This window comes from Hesperophylax consimilis, chromosome 14, assembly GCF_061612785.1.
Source record: "Hesperophylax consimilis isolate HC1 chromosome 14, BYU_Hcon_1.0, whole genome shotgun sequence".
Classification (NCBI taxonomy): Eukaryota; Metazoa; Arthropoda; class Insecta; order Trichoptera; family Limnephilidae; genus Hesperophylax; species Hesperophylax consimilis.
The window spans coordinates 12,803,765-12,829,709 of NC_142849.1; the positions used below are offsets into that span (position 1 = coordinate 12,803,765).

Genomic DNA, 25,945 nt, shown 5'->3' on the forward strand with positions numbered 1-25,945 from the left:
TCGCTATCTACACGAGCCGGGCGTAGATTATAATCAATGTACAACCAACCGTAGAGGTGGGGATAGACAAATAGAGATACATATTATATACAATCAACCAGTTACTGCTACATCTTACATGGAATACCTAGGCTTTGAGAACTGGGGGTTTGTTAATCCAGGTCTTAAAGGGGATTGTTCCACGTAGGGTCATTTTACAATAGAACAAGTCGTAAAACGGATCCATCTCATGCTGCCGACATCATCAGCTACAGTGTTGTATCTACGCTCGCCGGGGTTATTTGCCCCCATCAACGAAGTGCGAAAATTAACTTTGCAAATTATAATAAAATACTTTTAAATTTAAGAATAATTTCTTCAGGTCAGCGTTCCTTTTAAGTATAATTAACATAAAATATAAGGAATAATAAATAAATAGGTATTAGGAACAGAATACTTAAGACTTTAAACAATTCAGAAAAAACTCAGTATGTTGTCATTGACAACGAGCCCCGTACGACAGCGAGCTGTAGAGTCCGGTTACAAAACGCATGCTGACATACTTTTAGTTCTGCGCCCGAATCACACGCGCAACCCCCATGTTCAAAAGTGAAACCACAAAACCTTGGAGACTATAATCACCTTCAATTCCAGCCAGTTAAATCAACGCCACTATTTTGAGCTCGCTAGGTATACGACATTTTCACAATACGCAGAAAAAAATGTGTTTAAACTCGGACAAACTTGAGTAGTAAAAATAGCAAGTAATAAAACAAGTCCTACCACCAGAGGCGGTTCCTTGGTATGTGCATTTGTGCTTTGCACTGCTTGTCTTCAGTTTTCACATAACTTGCAACGACATCTGTGTCCCAGTATCTTTCGTATATCATCGATATACGAAAGTACGCTGCAGTCATGATTCCCGTCAGGTCATTACTTCAGCTATCTTCTAGTACAAGACTCCCACGCAAGCGCAAACGAGTAGTGCATATTTTGTTATGCACAAGGCTTTTTTTTACCATACTACACGGGAACGGCATCGGACGGTGTAGAGATAGCGCGGTCCACCAAAACGGTGACATGAGCGAAACTGATTACGCTCATAACGGCAAATCACGAACAGATATATAACTCATCCCGCGCACTATCGACGCAAGCGCGAAGCGCCTTGAAAGCAACTGAATTTTGCACCACTGTAGTCATGCGTAAGCCAATGCGTCTGGAAGGAATTCGTTTAGGAATACTGATTTACAATGTTAGCGCTATAACATTCACACTCGTGCGCGGTAGATTTCAACGGTTTTGCGGTATTTTCAGCGATGAATTGCGTGTCCTTTACTATCGAGATGATTTGGCGAACGCAGAGGGAGCAGTGTTATTTATTCAATTATTTTACAAACTAAGTGGAGTGAACGAATTGCAGTACCCCCATTAATTAATTTGCTACACGAATATTAGTTACTAGATACATTTTATAAGTAAAATGGACTGCTGGCAAATTTAGTCACGAGCCGCCTTTGCCTATCACGATTGATTTATTTATAATGTATCTTCCAAGAAATAATCAAGTTTACCTCAAAAGGTTTCTACGAAACATAAATATAGTCACTGGTTATAAGTTTTAATTATTATAAGTCACTAGCTATTTATAAGTCTTATTAGTCTCAGTAATAAGTTGCTGGCTATAAATAAGTATTAGTTAATAAAAAATATGGGTATAGCTTCCTTGAGGTGATTTTTTACAAAAACGTCCAATAATAATAATAATAATAATTGGATAATTTGTAGAGCGCCGTTTTTGTGAAAAATCACCTCCATCATTATTATTTCATAATTCAGTACCTATCACTAAATCGAATAGCATATTGTACCAGTGACTGTAGCCGACACCCGCTGATAAAGAGGATTAATAAATGTGTCAACGTGCACCCACCGTCAGTTGTCAGTACTGTCGACTGTAATGTAACTATCACATTTTTTAAAATGTAAACTATGTCAACATGAAATCCTATCAAATTCAATTCTTACGACTGTTATTCGAGTCAACACGGTTGAAGTAGCGCACGCGTTTGGAATCACATTTTTAAATATTTACTAATACTCAACGTAAACCTTGAGCCTTTTATCATGTATTTAAATAGTCAATGTGTATAATATACATGTTTAAATATTTTCAAAGAAAGAAAGTTAATGTAAATTTATTTCACCATTTTTTTTCTTTGGGAAATTAATGTTTTGCGATCGACGACTAATTCAATAAAGTCGATTTAAACTGAATGACGATATATATGTAATTCAATCATTAATTTTAGAGGAAATATTTATAATTCAAGACTAGCAATACGAAGGTCGCGGGTTCAAATCTCGGCGTGAGTGAGTAAATTTTATTTGATTAATTTGTGTTCTTCAGCAATTTATTCATTTGAAATAACATATAGTATACTTGTGGCACGTTCCAGAGTAGATCAATAGTCTCAGTATCGCCCTGGTGACCACCATTCCAGAATTGAAAAATTGCTTGAAATGGCTTTAGCCGTGTTTGTTCTTCACGAACTTCCTCACTTTCCTCTTACCCATTTCCTTCCACTTCCCACTGCTTCAGCCTCACAACACGCCCCAATTGGGGATGCCATAATTTCAACTACTCCAGATGTTTGAGAGCAGTTGGGACTCTGGTGTGGGATTCTCACAACACAGTCACCTCAGACGAAAATTTGAAAACAAATTTAATGCAGAGGCTGTGCGATGGGCTGGTGCGATGGTGGATGATAACGAAGTAGATCAAGAATGGGACGCTTGGAGTGAATCGATATACAAATAAATGTAAAATAATTAACGATTAAGTACACTTTTTAATAACTACTATGATTGGCTGCATTGCGAAGTTCATTCCATGAATTATTCTTAAATATTATTGCGGTGTCATCGACGAAGGATATAAGTTTGCCATGTAGCGCTAAATTAAACATAAATGAAGAACAAAATGTGTCCTATGACAGTTCCCTGGGGGATTCCGAATTCTGAAGTCTCGGCTTTTCTTAATAAGTAATTTAATTCAAGGTGGTGATATTTCCGTGTTAGAACCAACAGAATTGTAACTAACATCTAAGTTATCACTGAGACAATAATAACTTTCGACCAAGTTAAAATACGATTTATTTTAGTAAAAAAATCTTCAGTATTTTGCTATGAGCTTACTAGCTATTCCGAAATTGATAACATTTCTGAAAAATAAGGTTAACATAGATTACGAATTATTTACGATTTCTTTTTGTTATTTGTGAATTCAAAATTTAAAAAAAAACATACATTTCAACCTCATGACATAAAACAATGTTAAACGAGTGCTAACCGATAATTTTTCGTAATATTCAAGAACAAATCCGATATCAGCAGAACGATATGACTGGGAAAATTTAATAAATGAACCGTGGCTTTACTTCACAGGTGGGCGTAATTAGGTAATTTTATTTATTTAGTAAAACGTCAGGTCAGCTAAGTTACCCAAATAAAGGTGGGAAAGGTCAGAAACCACCTACACTGTAACTGGATACAGAAAAACATGCAGAGATAATTTGATTAGATTGCTTTACAAGTAATTAGTGTTTCCATTCTAGTTCAGCTTCCAACATCTAGCAGCAGTTTGATAGCTACGTGATCGCATGTCATGGAAGTGCGGAAATTGTATAATGCGTTTTAATTGATAAATAACTTGCACAGGCGTCAGCGCTAATTACTATTTCTGCTGCCACCTTAGTAATACTTCTTCTATTTGTGGAATGCGTATTAAATAATGTAGCTCGGCCACTGTGTACAATAAATGGGAGGCGTTTGCTCACGTGTAGTCATTAAATATTTGCATAAACGTAATTTCCAACCAAATGGTTGACTACTAAAACTGGCAACACTGGAGTTTATAATTTAAAATTTATCTCATTTGTTTTTTTTTCTTTCTTTTAATTTGTTCGTAAAGCATCGTTCGCAAAGAAGGGAGGTTGTCAAGTGATACATAGGGCTATTGTAGAACGGGCCCTCTACATATCACCCAATTTGGTTGGTTTAACTGTTTTGTGTCAACCGTTAAGTGTTGCGTACAGACAAGGCGATCGCGATGGTTGGTTCAATTTAGTCAGTTGCTACTTTCTGGGAACAAACGCAGCATGCCTTATAAAAAAAAACAAAAAGACAAACGTGGGCAAAAAAATGGCTCATGGGACGAAAAAAAAATCAGTAACATGATGCAACAAAAATTAACTTTTTTACGCTTTTATTCGTTGCTTCATTTTCAATACATTTGAACTGCTCCAGAAGGATCACAATAGCTTAATTCCTGACATCTCTATCAGAGTAGGTATACCTTGCTTTTAGTATCCGCCAATCAAGTTAAATCCTTATATAATATCAAAAACTGCGTAAAAAAAGTCCTGTATTTTATTTATTTTTATTCGTTGAATGTATGCTCACCAACTACGCACGACGGCTTCCTAGGCAGACTGAGTAAAGTTGGTTCAATCGTTTTCAACCTCGCTACAGACGATTAACTTGGTTGGACGGTTGGGTGGTTGAATGGTGGTCGGATGATTCCCACGCCCCCATATCACATACGACACATGGAGATGAGGACACAAGGATCATCTCAACCGGGTTGATACAACCGCTGAACCAAATTGAATGGTATGTAGGGCCCATTTGTTAGATCTAAACCAACAACAGAGAAAGCAACGTAACACGAATCCATGAAGGCACACGTGCTTCATTTACATTCACACATCGTCTCATAAATACTGTTTACAGACTCTTGACACGAAAAACTTAAGAACTGGATAGTGCTAAATTTACTGAGGCGTCCCCGACTTCTTATAATAATAATTGGATGACTTGTATAGCGCCGTTTTTGTGCAAAATCACCTCAAGGGCGCTGTACAAACTTATAATACATTTCTACAGTGATCTATGTTATAACTTAACTATTTATGGAGAAAATATACAGTACAATACTTACCTGGTAGGTCACTTGAGATTAACACTTAATTAACATTATCTAATTGTTTATTGGCGAAATTTAGATACAGGATTTAGGACTTAATTGAAAAATTGAATATAACTGGACTTTCTCTTAGGAATGGTATATTTAATTTAAGGGTACGACAGCTTAAAAAGGTAAGTTTTTAGTTTAGACCTGAATTCTGTTGGACTTGTTATGGATCTTACTTCCGGAGGGAGTTTATTACAAGCCTTCGGCCCAGATACACCGAAAGCGCTATCACCAAACTTAGTATTTGGCTTGCGCTTAGGTTCTATTTAGAACACATTATCTACTATGGAAGTAATAATAATGAAAACATTTCAAATTCGTCCGACATGATTAAGGTATTCAGAAAGTTCTGTAATAGTGGCATAGAATGGATGAAATAGAGACATTTCCTGCCGACCACTTTGTAAGGGGCTAACATGCGGCCAAATAAAAGTGACACAGTACACACTAACCCCACAATAAAACAGTCATCAAAATTGCAACCAGTTTACAATTTACTTTCCTTGATGACAATTCACACAACCTACGTCATGATATTTACAAACACCTTAAATTTACAAGTTATCTCTTGATAACTAGGTGCTGTTATGACAATTTATGATATGAGTAATCTAGAAACTATGTCAGAATCATTAAGACTTGAAACCTTTCTTGTATCAATATCTAGCGGATCAGGCTAAAATATTGAAACGTGATCAATACGTTCGAGTATCCGACATTATAAAAATACAAGACACGTTTTATTTATCCTAATCTAACAAAAAGTGTAGCACGGCTTATAAAGATAGCCATTCAAAGAACAGGTCGCTAAAGAATGTCCACTGGAATAAGTTCAGTGAAAACAAACCAAACTTCCTCCGTAGGTACTTACGCTGTCACACGCAGATTTATTGATATATTTGGGCGATTTTAATGTTTGCGTGTGCGTACCCCTTCAAGTAACCTAACGCACCCATGGGGGTACGCGTAGAACTAATTGTGAATCACTGATCTAAGGGTTAACGTCAAGTCGTCGGTACACAGAAACGATGGAACGCTGTGATGGTGACAGTGACATTCAGAAATGATAATGTGGACTCACCATTTCTGGAGACGTCGAGTTCCACGAGATTTTCGAAATTCTGTATATCGGACGGCAGCTTATGGATCTCATTGTCGCTAAGGCCCAGTTTCCTTAGCCGGTGGAGACGAAAGAAATTCTGTAAGAAAAAAAGGTTTGGTTTATTACATGTGTTGGTAATAGACATATGATTTTATGTATACTATACGACTGTAGATAAAATTCGGTTCGCGTATTTCGAAGTACCTAAATTAGATCTAAGTTTGTTATAAGTATTTTGTGTATAGAACTACACTGCGATTTATTAATGAACTACCAGATACCAGTGAAAATAATGGGATATTATAATTGTAAGATTTATAAAGCTGAAGTCTGAACCATTCTTTTCTGCTATGCTGACTATTTTACACCGAACAACTATTGTAAGCACGTCGAAATAAAATCATTGTACGTGTAAATAATCGAAATGATATTTTATTGAATTTATGAATGTTAAGTACATCAATTCAAATTTGAAATTATTATTTAAAAAAATAACAATTTAGATTGTGTCTGTAACTCTGGTTCAATAAACTCTAGAACTCCTAGGACGGGTTGTTTTAGAGAATTTTAACAATTCATCAAATTTCACAGTTAATATTCGAGGACTGTGAATGTTCTATTATTATTTCAGTTCTGTGAAGCAACTGGCCCATGTTGATAGAACTTCAATAGGACTTTCACGGAACTTGACAATTAACTTTGAAATTCTCTTAACTCTTAAACCCTACCTGGGGTACTGGAGTACCCCCCTGGTGTTTAAAATATCAACAATTTTGACAACATTGCACTGTTGCAAAAATCGCTCTAGCTAATCTAATCTCGATAAATGGCGCGTAAGTACGTCGGTAAGCCGTGACATCCCGGCAAGTGCAGTCGCGTCCACAGGTGTTCCGGGGTACCCCAGTACCCCGTGGTAGGAATAGTGTTAGTTCTTCCTTCCAGTTATACTTGAATTACTGACGTTGTTTTTCGACACCTCTCTGGTAAGTTTACACATTATTTATGATTTACTTTACTTTGTGATAATGTCTACAGTACAGTGTTGATAGAGAGGGCCTGCGCCCAATAACGAGACATTCATGGACTAATAATGTGTTATGAATGTAATGACAGTGTATGCAGTGTAATGAGGTGTTGTATTGTTTTCAGATATGGAATCCCAGACTCGAAATCTTGGGGGGGGTAAAATTGCAGCTGGTTTGTTGGTTTCTGACCAGGAAGAGCTAAACCTAGGAGAAGATTCAGAAGATGAGCCCGACGGTGTTATCGAGGATTTATGGGACCATTCTGAAGTCCCATCTCATGAAGACGGTGATCAAGTGGAAGGAGATGAAGAGTATTTCGTGCCTGACAATGATGGGGCTGGTATAAATGAAGAAGATAGGCGCTTGGTTCGTGTGCTAGATTCTCCATTAGTTCTGTACAGAAAATGTCATAATAATGTTATGGAACTGACTGCTCCCGTACAAGGTCTTAACAGAAACCTGACATGTAACAATTGGTTCACGTCTATACCTACGGCCAAGAAGTTACTGGAAAAGGGGATAACATTAGTTGGAACTGCAAAGAAGAATAAACGAGAAATTCCTCGTGTATACTTGGACACTAAAAATTTAGAAAGATGCACCTCAATGTTTGCCTACGACGGACCTCTCACACTTTTGTCGTATTTTCCTCTGAAGTCAGCTAAGAAAAAAGCTGTAATCATGCTGTCCACCATGCATGACAGCCCTGACAAGGATAATGAAGTGTACCTTCCAGAAATAATACATTTCTATAATAAACCAAATGCGGGGTGGATGTGTCCGACCAACTTTGTAAGAAGTACTCAACGTCCAGGAAGACCAAAAGGTGGCCCATGTGTCTCTTCTACGGGTTGCTAAATGCCGTTGTTGTCAACTCTTGGGTCTTATTCAAACTGTCAACTAACATTGATAAAGAGAAAATAACCAAACGGCGTGACTTTCTTAAGATTTTGTCAATGGCACTCATATATTTTCATATTAGAGCAAAATTTCAATGGCCAAGTTTACCCCGGGATATCAGAGAAACTATACGTGCAGTCTTAAATATTCATAGTGAAGATCATAGGCCGGTCCCTTATAATCTCAAACCTGGTCGCTGCTGTTTTTGTCCTCGCACAAAGGACAGAAAATCTCGATCTGTCTGTAACACTTGTCGCCGCCATATTTGTGTTGACCATCAATACAAAATCTGTCCTTCATGTGACGACAAAAATGTCTATTAGTTTTTATTAATAAATTGTATTATCTTTTCTTATTACTTTGCCATAATACAAATAATATTTAAAAAAATATCAAATACTTTTATTTTATAAATTTTTTTCTGCCCGGGGTACTTCAGTACCCCGTGGTAGGAATAATTACAATCCCAGAGTGGTAGGGTTTAAGAGTTAAACAACCCGTCCTTATTCGTTTTGAATTTAAGTGCCATTTTCAAAATTTGAATTGATTGTTCAGACAAGCGATAAAGTAGGTAGGTACCTACCTACCTGTGGCCAGAAAATTACTTTATTTTTATTAATTATAATAATTCTATTCTTTATTTGAAATGTGTATTTCTTTGTTTAATTTTTTTACAGAATTCGTTATTTTTACTAGACTAGTTGATCGTTGATCCAGCATCTTCCAGTAGAGATGAGAAATCTTCTGACCAAGATCGGTCTATGCCTCTCACTTCAGAGCTGTCGTCTTCTCTGTGAGGAACTTTTTCAGGATCGAAACGAGAAATTCCTTATGCTCTGAATCCGGCTTCCAAAATGAGTGTCTTAGCTATTGATGCAGGCGAACAAGCATCCTCAGAAGTTCACTATTTGGCAGTACTTCCCTGTTAATTTCTCATCTTCCATTGGATTAATAAATTGTTTTCGCCAAGCGATATTTAAGGTTCGATCCTGTAGTGTGCTTTTAGGTAGGTATAGAATATTTTTCACTTGCACCTCTAGTGGAAATTTTGTACATAACTTTTTTAGTACGTTGGTTTCCAGCATTTAAATTAGACAAGTATGTAGGAACTTATAACAAATCTACTCAAACTATAATAAAGAAAATTTAAATCCTAGGTTTTCGCATCAACCGTTTTAATATATCTATTTCGTCGGACCGAAGATTATTCATAACTTTATAACATTAATAAATTATTCGAACTTGTACGTCATATTCGTCAAAAAGTTTATTTAAATTAGGAAGTATTTTAAAGAAGTACAGGTTTTAAAAAAATATATTAATTTAAAAGTTTCCGTAAAATAAAATGACATCATATCTAAAACATTCATTCACTCGTAAAAATAATCAACACACGAAAAGAAAATATTCCGTGTGCACGTAAAAATTATCATACCATGTGAACTATGAACACATCTGATAATCTCATAAAAATAATTAAGAAGCTTAGAAAAAATAACAAAGATAGAGTAAAAAGGTAACCGTGGTGCAATGATAAACATGACGTTTTGTAATGAAAACACATAAATAATGTTTAAATCAATTTTGTCTTCAGAAAGGTATATTTTCGGACGAAATTAAATTTTAGTGAATGAATAAATATTTGGAAATATCGGTATTTGACCGAAATGTGTAGCCAACAACAAGAGCAACAATCGTTGACGTTTACACCTGAGGAGCATGAATACGCCCACATTCCTGGGCGCCCGGGGGCTCCGGGGCGGGATGCAGTGGAGCTAATAAGTGTAAATCTCACCTTAGGTAAATCTCTTATGTGGTTAGCATCCAATAAAAGTTCTTCCAAACTACGGGAATACCGCAAGATGTCTTCTGGGACAGTAGGCAAGGAGCAATGCCGCTTGTCAACATACTCCACTTGCCTATTGCAGCCTTTAAACAGGGGTATGCAACGAAACATTGTGTTCACTACACTTTATAAGCACTGCACATAACTATTTCACAAGAACAGCGCACATTTTAAATCAAAACACCACATAAAATCTAAATTTCGTTAAAAAACGGACCGCCGCACAGAACAACACGCACCCGCCGTTCAACTTTAAACCATAGACTAACTGAAACTGCCATAGAAAAAACAGAGGTACGATAGGTGAGTCATGACGTCATAATCAGAATCACCTGCGTAGATACCGCCCAGGAAATAAATATTTATTTTTATAATGTGCTTTGACATCACTAAACCAAAGACAATAGTGTAAAGATAAAGTTATATTTTGACATTTTCTAACACAAATGTCATAATAAAGAAAAGCAAGCTGGTCAAATCATTCATTGAAACAGCTTCAATTTGTTATTAAATAGACGTGCACGCAGCTATAAAATGACATCTTACGACTTTAATCTTGGATTCATTGGGGGCGGAAACATGTCAAAAGCTATCGGTGAAGTTATCATCAAGAAAGGTTTGTAGAAATATCTTTTAACCATTAGCCATTACCTACCTACCTATTATTATATCGTTGTTTGCTTTCCCTCTTTTTGTAGGTAACATGTTGATTTATGGTTTATTTTGATAAGGATTTCATATGTTTTATATTTCATATTTCACATATTTTACAATGTTTAATCTTTTCGTCAAAACAACTGTTTGATGTTTTAAAATGTAGTTTAAACATCACCATATTAATTTTCTTTAGAATAGTAACTTTAAAATTAGCCGCAAACTTGGCAAGATGAATTAAAAGAGAAGATAGGTTACTGAGACATTGCGCGTGGTTTCACTAAACTTGGTCCTGTCGACGTACTTAGAGTTTTACTTAATTTAGTATCGCACATAAGTTCGTTGGTTAGACAAGCTGTCGCCAGCTGTCACAAACACCTTGCTGTAGGCTCTTTTTGTGAAAACAATGGCTTCCTGTGTTTTTGAGAGGTGCACAAATCATTCTCGATCGAAAACCAAATCTGATGGAGTTACTATCCATCCGTATGTACTCAAAAATTACTTATTATTTCAATAAATACAATTATTTATTGCTCCCAAAAATGGTAATGTCGAATAAAATAAAGTGAGACAGCAAATGCAGAAGCGCGTAAGTGCATGAAGGACAACCTAGCGACAGTTCGTCTTATTCTACTACTCTGTTCGCTCGGCTTGAAGCGGTCCACTGGCGGGCGAGCACATCCGCGGCGAGCTGTCCGAGCATGACGTCACGCGATTATTTATCTAGCGGACATCCATACAAAAATGCTCGTCGCTTGCCTGTGACCTCATTCTCACCACGGACAAGCTCACTTAGGCCACTTAAGCTCGCGGCTGATGTCAAGTTACACTCATACAGAAACGACGGGGGTTCATAATAATATAGCAGTTTCACCCGTACACACATTCTACACTAGGCAGGCTGTTATATGTAGCTATTTCATATATATTGGCTATTCTTTTCATGCATTTTGTTATTCGCTATGAATCTAGAAACTGGAACGTGCCATATTTTTTGTTCATTTGAACATAATGCAGCATTGTATTTATGTCAATGCCGAAACGCGTGGATATCGTAATCCGATTGTTTCCTTTTATTTTGCAGGATTATTCAAGCCTTCGCAGGTCTGGGTATCTGGTCCTCATATCGAGAATCTCCATCACTGGAAGATGTTGGGAGCGAATACGACTACTAAGAATGGAGAAGTAGTTAGCGAGTGCAGTGTTATTTTCATATGCGTTAAACCTCATCTCCTGGAAGACGCCATTGCAGGTGCTCAAAGTACTTTAAGTCCCGGAAAACCTGCTAAAGATAAACTGTTTGTATCAATTTTGGCAGGGACTAGTATCAAAGTCTTAAAACAGGTTAGAACCATTGCTCAATTAAGTGTAAACTGGAATTTCTTGGTAAATCCCACTATTTTCTATGCGACTTTGAAATAGTGATATGTATTTTTACTGCCAAAAAGATGTCATGTTGTTTGTTCCATACTTTTTAATGATTCAACAAGAAAAAAGAGCAAGCAGTGAGTTTCGTTTGGAAAATTCTAACAGGAAGAAAGAATCTTTTTAAAGCAGACAGTTAAAGTATGCCCAGATGTGTTTTCCCATTTGGCTCAGTGAATCTGTGCGCATAAGTATATTTGGCAAAGTTACAGAATTTCGTTGCACGCTATGCATATATATTTTTAAGTAACTCTAGGTTTCAACTTAATAACTACTAGAAACGACTATTTACATTGGGGAAAAAGGAAAAAAAATGCATGAAGTAGAATATTAGGTTCTTAATTTGGGTTATTTTTACAATTTACGCTTATTTCCTAACCTTCAAACTTAAACTATGACAAATTTCAGATTGGTCAAAATACACATGAAATTGAGTGGTTGGGCGCTCATTGCGTTGCAATAATAAAACGTCATAATGCTATCTGTATAAAATTCGACGCATCTGTACAGAGTTCCAGGCTGAATGCATCTTACATTGGCCGTCCTTCCGGAACATTCCAGAAGTATCGATCGCCACAAATTCATTAAATTCAAAGTTTTGAGGTTTTCAAGTTCTGCGAAGGTTCTTTTCATGTTCTGTTATTATATCATTATTTGCCAGTTGTTTCGCAAAACTGAAATAATAAAACCAATTAAAAAGAACCTTCACAGAACTTGAAAATCAACTTAGAAATTTGATGAACTGTTCAAATTCTGTGAAACAATCCGTTGTGAGTGTTATTTAATGGATATTGCATATTCAGCATTTATCAGTATTCTGCAACTTTACTGTTATTTTATTAATAAACATTATCTATATCTTTACTAATTATGCAAAAGTTTCAATTTCCCTTCATAAATTAGTGCTGTGTTTAAATTCAGGCTTTGTCACCGTTTCCCAACGCCCGGATTATCCGTACGATGCCCAACACTCCCATGACTCTGGGCGTTGGCGCCACGGTCTACACTCCTGACAAGTCAGCTACCGAGAAGGACTGTGAGATCATTGAGAAGATATTGACCTGCGCCGGGATTTACCAGCGGGTTCCTGAGACCATGATCAATGCAGTGGGAGGACTGGCTGGCAGTGGACCGGCCTTTGTAAGTCATCAAATATTTATACAGTGCGTTCTCACTAATCTGCCATCCCAAAAACCAGGCATGTGTCCAATTAGTAAAAGCAGCGGATTATAGTGTATACGTACAAAATATGTTAAAAATTTAACTGTTTTGGTGCTACGCTTATTTTGTAAGTATGTTTGTAAATTACAACAGTTTTTAGATAAAAAAACTATGGTATTAAATAAAAATGCAATAACTTTTACAAATTTTAATGATTCTTTTTGCAATTGAACAAGTAAAAAATGATATTTTATGCTTTAAAAAAAAAAATTACCCATTTACAACTACAAAAAATGTAATCATTTTCAATATATATTATAAAATTAAGAGTACAATGTGCGTTCTGCTAAAATCATCAAGAGAGCTATATGGTATTGTAGCCCTCTATCTCCCATCCATGGAGAAGGTTCCTGTTTTTACCTGAAGGGGGTGCTTTTGAAGATGTGAGGGCTGGAAGTTTCGCCCTCAAAAAATTTCTAGAACAGTCCAGAATGTTCGAGAGCATTTCACAATATTCAAGAACATCCCGGAACGTTCGGGAACATCTTATATATAAAAATTCAGCCTGATGTATGTGCTCGCACAACTCGAAAAGTAGTTGACCGACATCGGTGAAAATTTAAAAGTTTGTTGTTATTAGTGCCGGGAGTGTTTAGAGATGTTTAAATTGCAGAAGAAGTTGGGGATGCTCGAGGAATACTTAATGCAATATCTCTGCACCGTAATGAGATACAGAGTGGAATAAAGTCGATGTAATTAAGTTTTTTAACAGTATAATTGTGGTATACAGTAGTGAATGGTGGAAGAAGTCAGAAGCGCCCGAGAAAGACATTAGCAATAGCGAAGCATTGGGGGGGGATCCACAAGTCTCTTGCCCATGAATTTGATTTCAAATTTCCTACGTTCAAAAATTGTGCAGCATAACGATTGGTTACTTTGATAATATTTTCAAGAAGTAATGAGGTGAAAAATAAATTGAAATAGGCTGTTGGTTTTGCATCAGAAGAAGGAGCGCTAGGTCCAGGAATTTAAAAAAATAAATATTTTTTTGTGAAAACTTTTGTTGGAGTGATGAATACCAAAAATTTTGTTCATTTTTACAAAAAAAACTTTTGCAAACAAAAGTCTCGTCGTCCGTATAGTGTCGCTGTCATTTGATATATCGTCCGTAATAGAACTTACCTCCAACATGGTGAAAAATATTGATTCACGTAAATTATATTTATTTTAACAGGATAAACAATAAATACAGCTACCAAGGCACGCGCCAACCGCAATACACCGCACTCAAATATAACACGCGCTCTCCCGAGGACCGACAAATGCGCTTTAAAGCACGTAGTGAAGCATAGCAATTATTTTTGAGCAACTCCTGCAGCGCGATAGCGCTGGATAGCACTCTAACGGTTATATAAATATTTCGTAATTTAACCTAATGATGGTAAAATGGTCATCGAGAGCAAGCTAGTGAGGCCGTCATCCCATAGATCAGTTAGGAATCAACGTAAACCAAATGCTGTAAGACCCTATGCAGAAATGTCCCACATTGGACTGCGCTGCAGACCGTTACCTTACTTTAGAAAACACTACATTTTTTCGCAGGGTCTCCCATCACTCAGTTTATGTCGATTCCTTACCGACCCATGCAACGATGGCCTAAGTTAACCCAACCCGTTGATGTACAAAGCTTAGAGCTCGATTTTAGGCACACGGCGAACTACTGAATTCGACATACGAATATATGCGAATTGTAGAGCTTGAATTTGTGTAATAATATCTGCTGATTATGGTAGTTGTCAGATAATCGAGCGGCGGATTACTGAGAGAGAACTGTGTATTATGTGAATATGTTTAAGGCAGGGATAATTAGATATTTTGGACACAGAGCACATGGATAGAAAAATATACTATGTAGTAAGCCACACGTGAAATGAGAATAAGAAATTGCAAACGCTTAAATCTTTATAGCTCCCATTAGAACACAGGTCCCAGCTCATCTCCGGTTCCTTTAATAAAGTTCAGTAGCATTATCATTGGAAGTTTGACGATATCTCCTGTTTCCAAAACACGGTTCCACAGGTATTTTCTTCTTAATCCACCACACTTGCACCAAAGATAGATTGATGTTGCTTCATTCTCTTCACATTCCAATGGCTATTTATGCTTTCCATTCCAATCAACTGCAAGTGTCTCCTGATGTAGCTGCATCCTGTTAATAGTTCTCTGAATATTTAGGGATTATATTTAGGGCTTAATTCTAGAACTGCCTATTTTAATGAAGATTGTTTTATCGATTTCTTAGTGCAATAAACACCAGTGGCGGTTCTTCCCTTAGGTCAATTGGTGTTTGACCCCCCAAAATTATAAGACAACAATAATAAATATAATAATCAATTATGTGCATCAAAACATTTAAAATGTAACGCGAAACAGCGGCGGCGGCGAGTGACTAGCAGTGACATCTGTTGTCTCTAATAGAAGCTTTCATTCACAAGTCCACACGATTCGCTGGGTCAATTTAAAGAATGTCCAATTTGGCATCTTCTGTCCCTACGCGCGCCATAGAATAAACGAGATGGCACTATATTTTTCGTCGAAGTAAAAATTAGCTTCCGAAGAAAGTTTAGGGACGCTTAGGTCATGACCGTGGGGGAGACAACACGGTGAATATTATATGTTTTACAGAGATGGTGACATAAACAAATGTCGTTTTTTCATTTTACACGCTTGTAGTGTGTGGAACAATGGTTGTTTTTCAATTGCATAGTTCGGGAAAGGATTAGAATAATTATTTATGTTGTTATCGATTTAGAATGAAACAAAACAAAAAACGCCAAAAATCATTGTCAAATAGAATCAAACACTGATTTTATTTATTTTAATGTTGTGGACAACTATCTTAAAAATAATTTGCCGTAAGTACATGGATTGTGTATTTATTTCCAATTTATTATATTAACATAATATTTATTTAGAGTCCGCGACTCTAAAACTCTATAACAAATTGATATAGTTAATAATATATGGGCATTTTTCACAATATCAAATAAAGATTAGTCACACATTTTTTTCAAATGACCTACCACGACTGAATCCCTAGAGCCGCCTCTGATAAACACTAAGGACGGGTTGTTTCGGAGTATTTGAACAATTCATCAAATTTCAACGTTCATTTTCAAGTTCTGTGAAAGATTTTTTTAAGTTCTGTTTTTATTTCAGTTTGTCAAGCAACTAGCCTATAATGATATAATAACAGAACTTGAATTGGACTTTCACAGATCCCAGAAATGAACGTTGAAATTTGATGAATTGTTCAAATACTCCGAAACAACCCGTCCTAAGTCTTTATTTAGATTTTCTCTTGTCATTAGACGAGCTATAATTTCCTCCAATCTCAAGCACATGATGAAGGTACTCATAGCGTTTAAATAAGGGACTTTTAAAGGTTCCACGTTAACCCAGGACAGTGACAAATCAAAACACTGTGTCCGGTTACCGTTTTAGAGTACTTTCTGGTACCTAAATTAATTTACCAAAAACTGACTTATGCACTTCTAGCATTAATCCCCAGATATTCTCCAATGAACTTATCAATATGTATATCCCCAGGTATATCTTATGATTGAAGCCCTGTCTGATGGCGGAGTGAAGCAAGGTCTGCCGAGAGCAATGGCGACCAAGTTTGCTGCGCAGACAGTTATGGGAGCGGCACAGATGGTTCTGGAGACGGGGAAACATCCCGGACAACTCAAGGATGAAGTCTGCTCACCCGGAGGCTCCACTATTTGCGGGATGTACGAGTTGGAGAAAGGAGGGGTCAGGTGAGAAAGAGAATTATGATAAAGACATCCCGCTGTCACACGTATTGTTATGTGAGAAAGAGGTATAGATTACAACGGAGGTCTTGGCAGCAAAACTATGTTAATTATGGTGCTTTATCATATTTAGATAATAGAGTTCAGGAATTGATTTTTGAATGTAACAATTTTGGTTTTTGTGGAAGTGAAGCATCTTAAGGTACAAGAATAATGGAATGATTTATACTTTTAACTGTGTTTTCGTAACATGTTCGTAAAAAACACTTTGTGGCTAGATATATTGTGGCTTGCCGTAATCAGATTAAATTAAACAAATAATACGTTTTGTGATTTGAAATAAAGTATTAATTTTACTTAACCTTTTCATCGCGTTCTTGATGTACATAAAATATTACTGATATGCAAACTCATTTTTTTAAACTGCTATGTTTATTTGATAGTATTAATAATTGTTTTCTATTTCAGAGCATCCTACATCAGCGCTGTGCAAGCCGCGGTAGAGAAATCTACCGCTATGGGGAAACTAAATGAATGAATCTCGTAGAGTTCCATAAACTCATTTCCAAGTACACAGTATTTTTTTTTTTTTCGAAGGAAGCAAATACTTTGGGGTGTGACATATTGAATGAAAAAACATACACTTAGTAAGACACCACTTTATTTTTGAATTAATAACAATAGCCAACCGGGTTTCGCTTGTCCCAAGCTTCATCAGGACTAAATATCAACTAAAGCAAATTAGATACAGGCACATATAAATATAGGTAAATGAAAACAATGAGTGAAAGAGATACAAAACAGATAGAAAGAGATGCAAATAGAAAATGTGGAGACAAATTATTAAGGATGATGAGGAGGGTGGGGGGGAAGGAAATAACAGTTTCAGCGGCGGAATAAATTTAATATGGGACTATCAGATAAATTAATTTGGTTATTTATTATATTTAAATTATTATTAACTGCTTTTTTTATTTCAAGGGCTTCTAAGTTGTTTAATCTAATTCCAGATCCATTTTTATGCAATATTTTAGTTCCCGAGATTTTATCGAATGAATGATTAGATTCTATTAAATGATTCGCGAATTCTGAAAAGGCATTATTGTTTAAACATCGTAAATGTTCTTTTACTCTTAAGTTGACATTCCGGGCCGTTTTTCCGATATAAAAAGCAGAACAATCATTACAATTAAGTTTATATATGCCCGAGTGGCTTAGTTTATCATCTTTATCTTTAGTATTAATTAAGTATTTACTTAAATTATTATTAGTGTAAAAAGCGGGTTTTATTTCAGATGGGAATTTTTTAACGCTTAAAGAAGAAAAGTTATTTGTATACAGAACTCTACGCCATTGGAATGTTTGATTTATATTTATATTATTAGGGTTATAAGATTTGTTAAATAGGAATTTATTTGATGCTATTTGTTTCAATTTTTTATTAAGAATATTGTCTATTAGTTTTGTATCATACCCGTTGTTTAAAGCGATTTGTTTAATGATGGATAATTCGTTGCAAAAATTATTATTATTCAACGGAACGGTAACCAATCTATGAATCATGGAGTGAAATGCTGAATGTTTGTGGGATATAGGATGGTTGGATGAATTGTGAATTGTAATATCAGTATACGTGGGCTTACGATAGATATTAAATTCAAATTTATTGTTAATTATACTTAAAGTTAGGTCTAGAAAATTCAAGGTTAAGTTTGTACCTAATTCTACAGTGAATTGAATTTGTTTGTGAAAGGAGTTTAATATTTTAAGAAAAGAGTTTAATTGTCTTTCAGTGCCTGTCCAAATGCAAAAAACATCGTCAACATATCTTCTCCATAGTAAAATATTCTTTAAGAGAGGTGAATTTGAAGCAAAAATATTGTTTTCTAAGTTATTCATAAAGATGTCAGCGATAAGGGGGCTTGTAGGAGCGCCAATTGCTAGTCCCTCTCTCTGCTGGTAAATAACATTATTGTATTGGAAGAAATTTTGATTCAAACAAATATTAAAAAGACGAGATAAATCATTAGCTAAATCTTTACCTGACAGGTACATTAGGGAATAAGTTGACTACATTCACTGAAAGCAAAACCCTAATTTCTAATTTACTGAATAATTCTCACTTGTCTAAAGAATTCAAACATTCAGCATTTCACTCCATGATTCATAGATTGGTTACCGTTCCGTTGAATAATAATAATTTTTGCAACGAATTATCCATCATTAAACAAATCGCTTTAAACAACGGGTATGATACAAAACTAATAGACAATATTCTTAATAAAAAATTGAAACAAATAGCATCAAATAAATTCCTATTTAACAAATCTTATAACCCTAATAATATAAATATAAATCAAACATTCCAATGGCGTAGAGTTCTGTATACAAATAACTTTTCTTCTTTAAGCGTTAAAAAATTCCCATCTGAAATAAAACCCGCTTTTTACACTAATAATAATTTAAGTAAATACTTAATTAATACTAAAGATAAAGATGATAAACTAAGCCACTCGGGCATATATAAACTTAATTGTAATGATTGTTCTGCTTTTTATATCGGAAAAACGGCCCGGAATGTCAACTTAAGAGTAAAAGAACATTTACGATGTTTAAACAATAATGCCTTTTCAGAATTCGCGAATCATTTAATAGAATCTAATCATTCATTCGATAAAATCTCGGGAACTAAAATATTGCATAAAAATGGATCTGGAATTAGATTAAACAACTTAGAAGCCCTTGAAATAAAAAAGCAGTTAATAATAATTTAAATATAATAAATAACCAAATTAATTTATCTGATAGTCCCATATTAAATTTATTCCGCCGCTGAAACTGTTATTTCCTTCCCCCCCACCCTCCTCATCATCCTTAATAATTTGTCTCCACATTTTCTATTTGCATCTCTTTCTATCTGTTTTGTATCTCTTTCACTCATTGTTTTCATTTACCTATATTTATATGTGCCTGTATCTAATTTGCTTTAGTTGATATTTAGTCCTGATGAAGCTTGGGACAAGCGAAACCCGGTTGGCTATTGTTATTAATTCAAAAATAAAGTGGTGTCTTACTAAGGACGGGTTGTTTCGGAGAATTTCAACAATTCATCAAATTTCAACGTTCATTTCCGGGTTCTGTAAAAGTCCTAATCAAGTTCTGTTATTATATCATTATTGGCTAGTTGCTTGACAAAACTGAAATTAAAAAAGAACTTGAAAAAATCTTTCACAGAACTGGAAAATGAATGTTGAAACTTGATGAATTGTTCAAATTTTCCGAAACAACCCGTCCTAAGTGTATGTTTTTTCATTCAGTATTTTTTTTATTATTTATGAATCTCATAATATGTTTAAAATTATTATTGCGGGTATTAGAGTCTTTTGATGTTTATGAATATTTAATAATTGTTCCTTTATTAGTATTATATTTGATTTCTCATGAGTTGTTTTAAATTTAAAATAAGTTTCTTCGTTTCTTCTCTCAAAATAAGAATACAATCGAGCTTCTAATTGAAAAACTCATAATTTTTAGTGATCTTTCAATCTCTCTAATTTCTAGCTCAATTGTTTTCTTTATCAGACATAGGCTAAATAGATAAGCTTGTTTAGTTTCAAAGCAGACAATAAGTATTGTTATTAGGTATTCCATTGTATATTGCAAATATGTAACAGTTAATAATGTTTTACTGCCTTAATAACGTTTTCCCCGCGGCTGATTTGGAAAGTCAAGCTCACAGTGCAACTGACGCTTACGTGTAATATTGTTATTATCATAAATTATGACCTTCATTATAGTACGTGATTGGTTCACAGTTCTTACAATATGTTAATGTTATTGTAATTAAAAATTCACGATTTAGGGGCCGTTCAAGTATTATGTAAGCACTATAGGGGGGCAGGGGGGTCTTTGCTTTGCTTATTTTTGATGACATGGGGGGGTGGGGGGTCGAGATAGTGATTACGTCAGCACTGCTCAGCAGTAGTTATTTTTTTTTTACACATTGGCAACCCACACATTCATTGTCTGTGTTTGAAAACCGAATACATATTCGAGGATTCCCACTGTGTCAATAAAGTTTGTTTAAATGAATATTATGTGCATTAAAGTCCTCTATCCTAAGTCTATTTTATAAGTGCTGCTTATGAATCAATAAAAAAACAGAATACATTAACAGAAAAATGCATATAGGTACCAATTTTTACGTAAGCATGGGAGGGGGGGGGGTAAGAGCTTTGCTTACTTTTGGTGACAAGGGGGAAGAGGGGGTAAATAATTGTAATAAATCTGCTTACGTAATACTTGAACGGCCCCTTAAGATAAATTAAAATTTCAAAATCGAGCCCACGGATAACACGGTGAATGTCTAAGCTGATTTGTTGAGTGGTGTATTGGTTAAATGTTTGAATATGTATGAAGTACGAAATAAAGCAATACAGAAGAGATTGGTTTTATCACCATAATAAAGAAGAGATTATTAAAAATGGTTTTATTGTAATGATAAATTAATGTATTATGACCAACATTTTGTACACATTTCAACTCTTCATACAGATTGTGCAGTGATCAGGTTTGAGGGGTATATTCTACACATCTAGAAGGATCCGTGGGGAAATATTCTTGGCATTTCGTCATCAGCCTCTTGAGTGCCTGAATGTATTTTCTCTGCGTTTCATCGTTCATCACGTGGGCCACATTCTTGGAGAAGATCTTCTCACGTCCAGTTCTGGCGTGGATTCCCACCATGGTCACTCCGATGGGCCAGGGGGCGTTGCCTATCGCCATTTGGAGGTATGCATCACTTGCCTGGAAAAGAAAAGAGTTAAATATGACAAAACTGACCACCATCAGATACAAGATTTCCACATGACAAAGCAACCCAAGTTTAGTAGAAAAAGTATTGAAATGTAACAGTAGAAAGAGACCTGTTTCCGCTGGGAGCTGGGACCTGTTTCTTTCACTTTTGCACTGGGTTAGTATGTACAGGTTAGTAGCAGGGATTAGTACCGAACCCTGCTAAACCCAGTGCCAAAGGTCGAAAACAGGTCTCTTTAACTTGTCAGTTCATTTTCTACAGAACGGCCTGTATCAATAAAAGATGGCCAGTGGCATACTCAATACATACTATTTTTGTGCTGCATTTTAAATTGAAAACTTTCGAGGGGAACCGTATAACAGGAAAGCGCACTTATTAAAGGTCAGCATTTGTAATATATAATTAGTGAAAAAGCACATTAGTGAAAAATCGTGGGATATTATAATTGCCGGATTGATGTTAGCTATAAAAACAGCAGACCCTAGAAACACCACAAAATCTGACTATGTCAATTTAAACCCTAAGAAATTTAAAGAAAAGAAATGCGCAATTCAAATATACAAAAAATAGTTTTCTGTAAAAGAAATATTATATTATGGGAAGGTACTCTGTCGCATGTCTGAATTTTTGACACATCAGCTCCAATTTTGAAAATCACAACTAAAATAATTTTCTGTTAAAAAGAGTTCTTCACCAATTTTTAAAATTACAAAAAAAAAAATATATCCGAGTTCATTGAACCAGCATTACAAACACAGACATACAAACCAAATTTTTGATGATATTATTTGTGGGCTCTGTTCAATATGCCCAGCCTCTGGTAAGCCAAAACTTAATTCTGGATCCTATGGAGTTCGCATGGCTGATCTAGTAATTTAAAGTTACACTGAGTATGTCAATAGAAGGCTTTTTGAGAAGAGACCAGATTATATTGAGAAACTGTTTTTACTTAAATAATCTTACCATAATATAGTTCCTGTTGAGTAGATGCTTGGTTATTTCACACAAACTATCGCTGATGTCTTCTGGCAGGGATTTATTTCGCAGTTTCCTGAGCAGTGGCTTCAGGTACACCTGCGTCTGGGTGAAGGTGGCTCGGGTCATCTTGTGGCGGGTGGCCATCTTGTCTATGCTGCTGGCCGAATTCAGCTGGGTGCCCCATAGTTTTAGAAGGAACTGGAATGCATAAAAAATTATATTAGAAAGAACTAAATAAAACTCATAGTTAGCAATGAAGAATATGTCACAATCAAGAGAATCAAATAAGAATGTATACTCCAGTCACAATTGCTGCCAGATGATTATTTGAGCGATCTTCTAGTAGAAAACTCCCACACAAGCGCAAACTGGTCATGCATATTCTGATATGCCCAAAACTTTGTTTTACCGCACTACAGAGACAGCATCGGGCCGTATAGAGACAGCTCGGCCAGCTGAAACGGTGACAAGAGCGAGACGGATACGCTCTGAACGGCAAATCACGTGTTAGAGCAGTACAGATATACAACTCATCTCGTGCTTTATCGACGCATGCGTGAAGCGCCTTGAAGGTAAGTGTATTTTGCTCCACTTTGATTATGCGTAATCCAATGTATATGGAAAAAATATTTGTTTAGGAATACTTATTTACAATGTTAGCACTACAACATTCACTCATTGGCACTTGTGCGCGGTGAATTTATACAGTTTCGCGATACTTTCAGCGATGACTTCAGTGTAGTCTCGAGATGTTTTTGCGAATGCTCACATAGCAGTATTATTTATTAAATTATTTTACAAATGTAACTTAATGGAAAAAATAAATTGCAGAAGGTACCCCATTGATGAATTTGTTACACCTGTATTACATACTAGGTACATTTCAAAAGTGAAATACACTGGCGGCAATTTCTGATTACAAATACCGAAGATTTGAAGTCCCTTAGAGTCCATTAGGGAACATGAGTTCGCACACTTTGCAACACTTAGGTTTAAGGACAAGTAGGTCGTCTCATACAGCGTTCCATATTTGTCTTAGTGCAAGCAGTAAGCGTATTTTAATTCAATCTTACCCATTATGTATAATGTATCATTCAACACAACTTTTGAGGGTCTAAACACTGCCCGGTCCTATATCTATTTTGTACATACAAACATATTCTTTGAGTGTCCATCTTTATCACACATGACCAATGTTTAAATAATAAAAAATTACCAATATGTAAGTGTGTTTGTTACACATTTTGTGTTAATTTTGTGAGACAATAATATGTATGTATGTTTGTTATTACCTTGAGTAAAATTTCTATAACGTTCATGTCATGTTCCCGATCTCCTTTACCCATTTTTTCTGCCATTTCCTGAATAGTATCGTAAGTGATTGTATCATCCATTGATTCATCTTTTGCTGATTTTTCATTTGATCCCTGCGTTAAATAAATACATGTAATTATGAATAATTGTTTGGCATGATAACAAAATACGATTTTCTAATAAGTCAAGTTCCACCGCATTTGAATGAAAAATATTTATTGAATAACAGATATATGTTAAAAAAATTATAAATATTGTGTCATTATAATATCTCATACTTACTTCAGCTCCTGCAAAGGCTAGAATTTCATCCAAATATGCCTGGTCCACTTTTTCCATGGCCTCTTGAAAATCATTTCTAAAACCCTGAAATAGAAAAAAATGCAATTAAAATACAGGAAAATTAAAAAAATTTTAATACAGTGTTTAACCTTTCCGGGAGTAAGTTACGTAATGCTGGTTGTGCTCTGGGGAGTGAGTTTTTTTTTACATAAATAAAAAAAATATTTTTTGATTAAATTTTATGATAGTATGCAAAATAAATAACAGCTGATATCTCTGTTGATAATGATGTAGTGTTTAAAATTGGTGTAAAGTTACAGGAATACGCCCATAGATGGCAATACGATGCATATTTACAGAATATGCATTGAATATGCAACCCCTGTCATCCATAGGCGTCGATACTCCTTTGGCGAAAGTGTGTACTGTTGTTCATTGGCGTCCATACTCCCGGAAAGGTTAATTTATTATTAAAGTTACCCTATTCGCTTCTGGTTCTTGAATTTCTATTCTGCGAAGTCGCTTGAAGGCTTGCTGCTCACTCTCCCCGTAAAGTAGAATAGGGTGACCTCTATCTCTTAACCGCTTCATCACTTCTCCTCTCGGTAAAGTTATATTGTTTTCTTGCACTTCTTCCACATTATTTGTTATGGCAATTTCTAAAAAAGAAATGTTGTAAAAATAAATATTAAAATTTCGAGGCTTTGGATTAGTTTAAATTTAAGTACAAACATTATTTTTTTCGTTCTTTTTCATAATCCTTGGGTAAGAGATAAGTTTTGAAGATGATGACAAAATGAAATAATAAAATACCTTTAACTTCGGGTTTACGAGCCTCTTTCTCTTCTTTTGCAGCAAATTCTTCACTGTCTTTTAACTCTTGCTGTCCTAACAGTAAATCACTCCTCTTGAAGTACTTCTTATTGTCTTTCTGAAAAAGTTAAATAGATACCATTGCGTGTCTCATATTTTAGATAAATATTTCACTAACCGCAGATTATGGAAATTACACTTTGTTTCAACAATTACTTGCATGCACAAGATAGGTTATTAAGTTCCTAGTTTGGGTTAATCAAGCAATTTATGCGTATTTAGATTGAAACGAAACTCTCGGAAGTGCACTCCATACAAAAAGTAAAAAATGGCGGCAAAGGGATCGTTTTATAAGTTAAATTTTGAACTATGAATAAACATGGAATTATAATGCATATTTCTTGTTTAGTGAAATAATTACCATATTTTAAATTGACTGGAAGGAATTAAATCTCTCTACGTCGGAGGTAATGTAAATTGAAATATAATAATACTAACCAACAAATTACTCTCCTGGAGTAACTTTCTTTTGTTAGCTATTTCAGCCCTCAATGCCTCCATCGCAGATTAAATAACCTTCGAAAGCGTACGGCACAGAAGGTTAAACTTATTACTTAACTATAAACAACTCGATTTAGTTTCAATTTATTTTGATGTTTGTGTAGTTGCGTCAATTTTGACATTTGCTTTTATTAATCTGATTTTTCTATTTTCTATGGATGAATTCATGTTGCCAGTATAACAAAATGTCACCATAGCCTCATTTTTACTACCATCTTGAGTGACTATCCTTTTTCTAC

The 25,945-nt window shown here is 35.3% G+C and overlaps 3 protein-coding genes across 9 annotated transcripts in view; 1 reads left to right on the forward strand and 2 right to left on the reverse strand.

The window, feature by feature from the left end:
• scrib (scribble planar cell polarity protein) overlaps positions 1 to 10,138 on the reverse strand; it is a 412,544-nt gene extending 402,406 nt beyond the window's left edge. For all 7 annotated transcript variants that reach the window (XR_016303147.1, XM_089639515.1, XM_089639514.1 and 4 more), the window contains exons 1-2: positions 9,837 to 10,138; positions 6,096 to 6,213 (exon numbers count right to left, since the gene is read on the reverse strand). Coding sequence is in view for 6 of the 7 variants with exons in the window: in XM_089639515.1 (XP_089495641.1) it covers positions 6,096 to 6,213; positions 9,837 to 9,998 (280 nt within the window). In the remaining variant the exon portion in view is untranslated. The remainder of the gene's footprint in view (positions 1 to 6,095; positions 6,214 to 9,836) is intronic.
• Positions 10,139 to 10,334: 196 nt separating this feature from the next.
• Positions 10,335 to 17,592, forward strand: P5cr (Pyrroline 5-carboyxlate reductase). The gene is made up of 5 exons (XM_089639231.1): positions 10,335 to 10,503; positions 11,626 to 11,885; positions 12,888 to 13,106; positions 16,737 to 16,948; positions 17,411 to 17,592. The coding sequence occupies exons 1-5, from the start codon at positions 10,422 to 10,424 to the stop codon at positions 17,478 to 17,480; spliced, it is 843 nt and encodes a 280-aa protein (XP_089495357.1). The 5' UTR covers positions 10,335 to 10,421; the 3' UTR covers positions 17,481 to 17,592.
• A 3,824-nt stretch (positions 17,593 to 21,416) lies between these two features.
• Prp18 (pre-mRNA processing factor 18) lies at positions 21,417 to 25,858 on the reverse strand. Its single transcript, XM_089639521.1, has 7 exons — positions 25,644 to 25,858; positions 25,146 to 25,263; positions 24,813 to 24,991; positions 24,333 to 24,416; positions 24,029 to 24,163; positions 22,722 to 22,934; positions 21,417 to 21,748 (listed from the first exon to the last, which is right to left on the reverse strand). The coding sequence occupies exons 1-7, from the start codon at positions 25,704 to 25,706 to the stop codon at positions 21,509 to 21,511; spliced, it is 1,032 nt and encodes a 343-aa protein (XP_089495647.1). The 5' UTR covers positions 25,707 to 25,858; the 3' UTR covers positions 21,417 to 21,508.
• Positions 25,859 to 25,945: the final 87 nt, after the last annotated feature.

Coding starts and splice junctions, on each gene's coding strand:
- P5cr (XM_089639231.1), top strand. CDS start 10,422: ATGACATCTTACGACTTTAATCTTGGATTCATTGGGGGCGGAAACATG. Junction 10,504..11,625: donor TGAAGTTATCATCAAGAAAG/GTTTGTAGAAAT, acceptor TTTATTTTGCAG/GATTATTCAAGCCTTCGCAG. Junction 11,886..12,887: donor GTATCAAAGTCTTAAAACAG/GTTAGAACCATT, acceptor GTTTAAATTCAG/GCTTTGTCACCGTTTCCCAA.
- Prp18 (XM_089639521.1), bottom strand. CDS start 25,706: ATGGAGGCATTGAGGGCTGAAATAGCTAACAAAAGAAAGTTACTCCAG. Junction 25,264..25,643: donor TCCAGGAGAGTAATTTGTTG/GTTAGTATTATT, acceptor TAACTTTTTCAG/AAAGACAATAAGAAGTACTT. Junction 22,935..24,028: donor TTATAGAAATTTTACTCAAG/GTAATAACAAAC, acceptor TATGCATTCCAG/TTCCTTCTAAAACTATGGGG.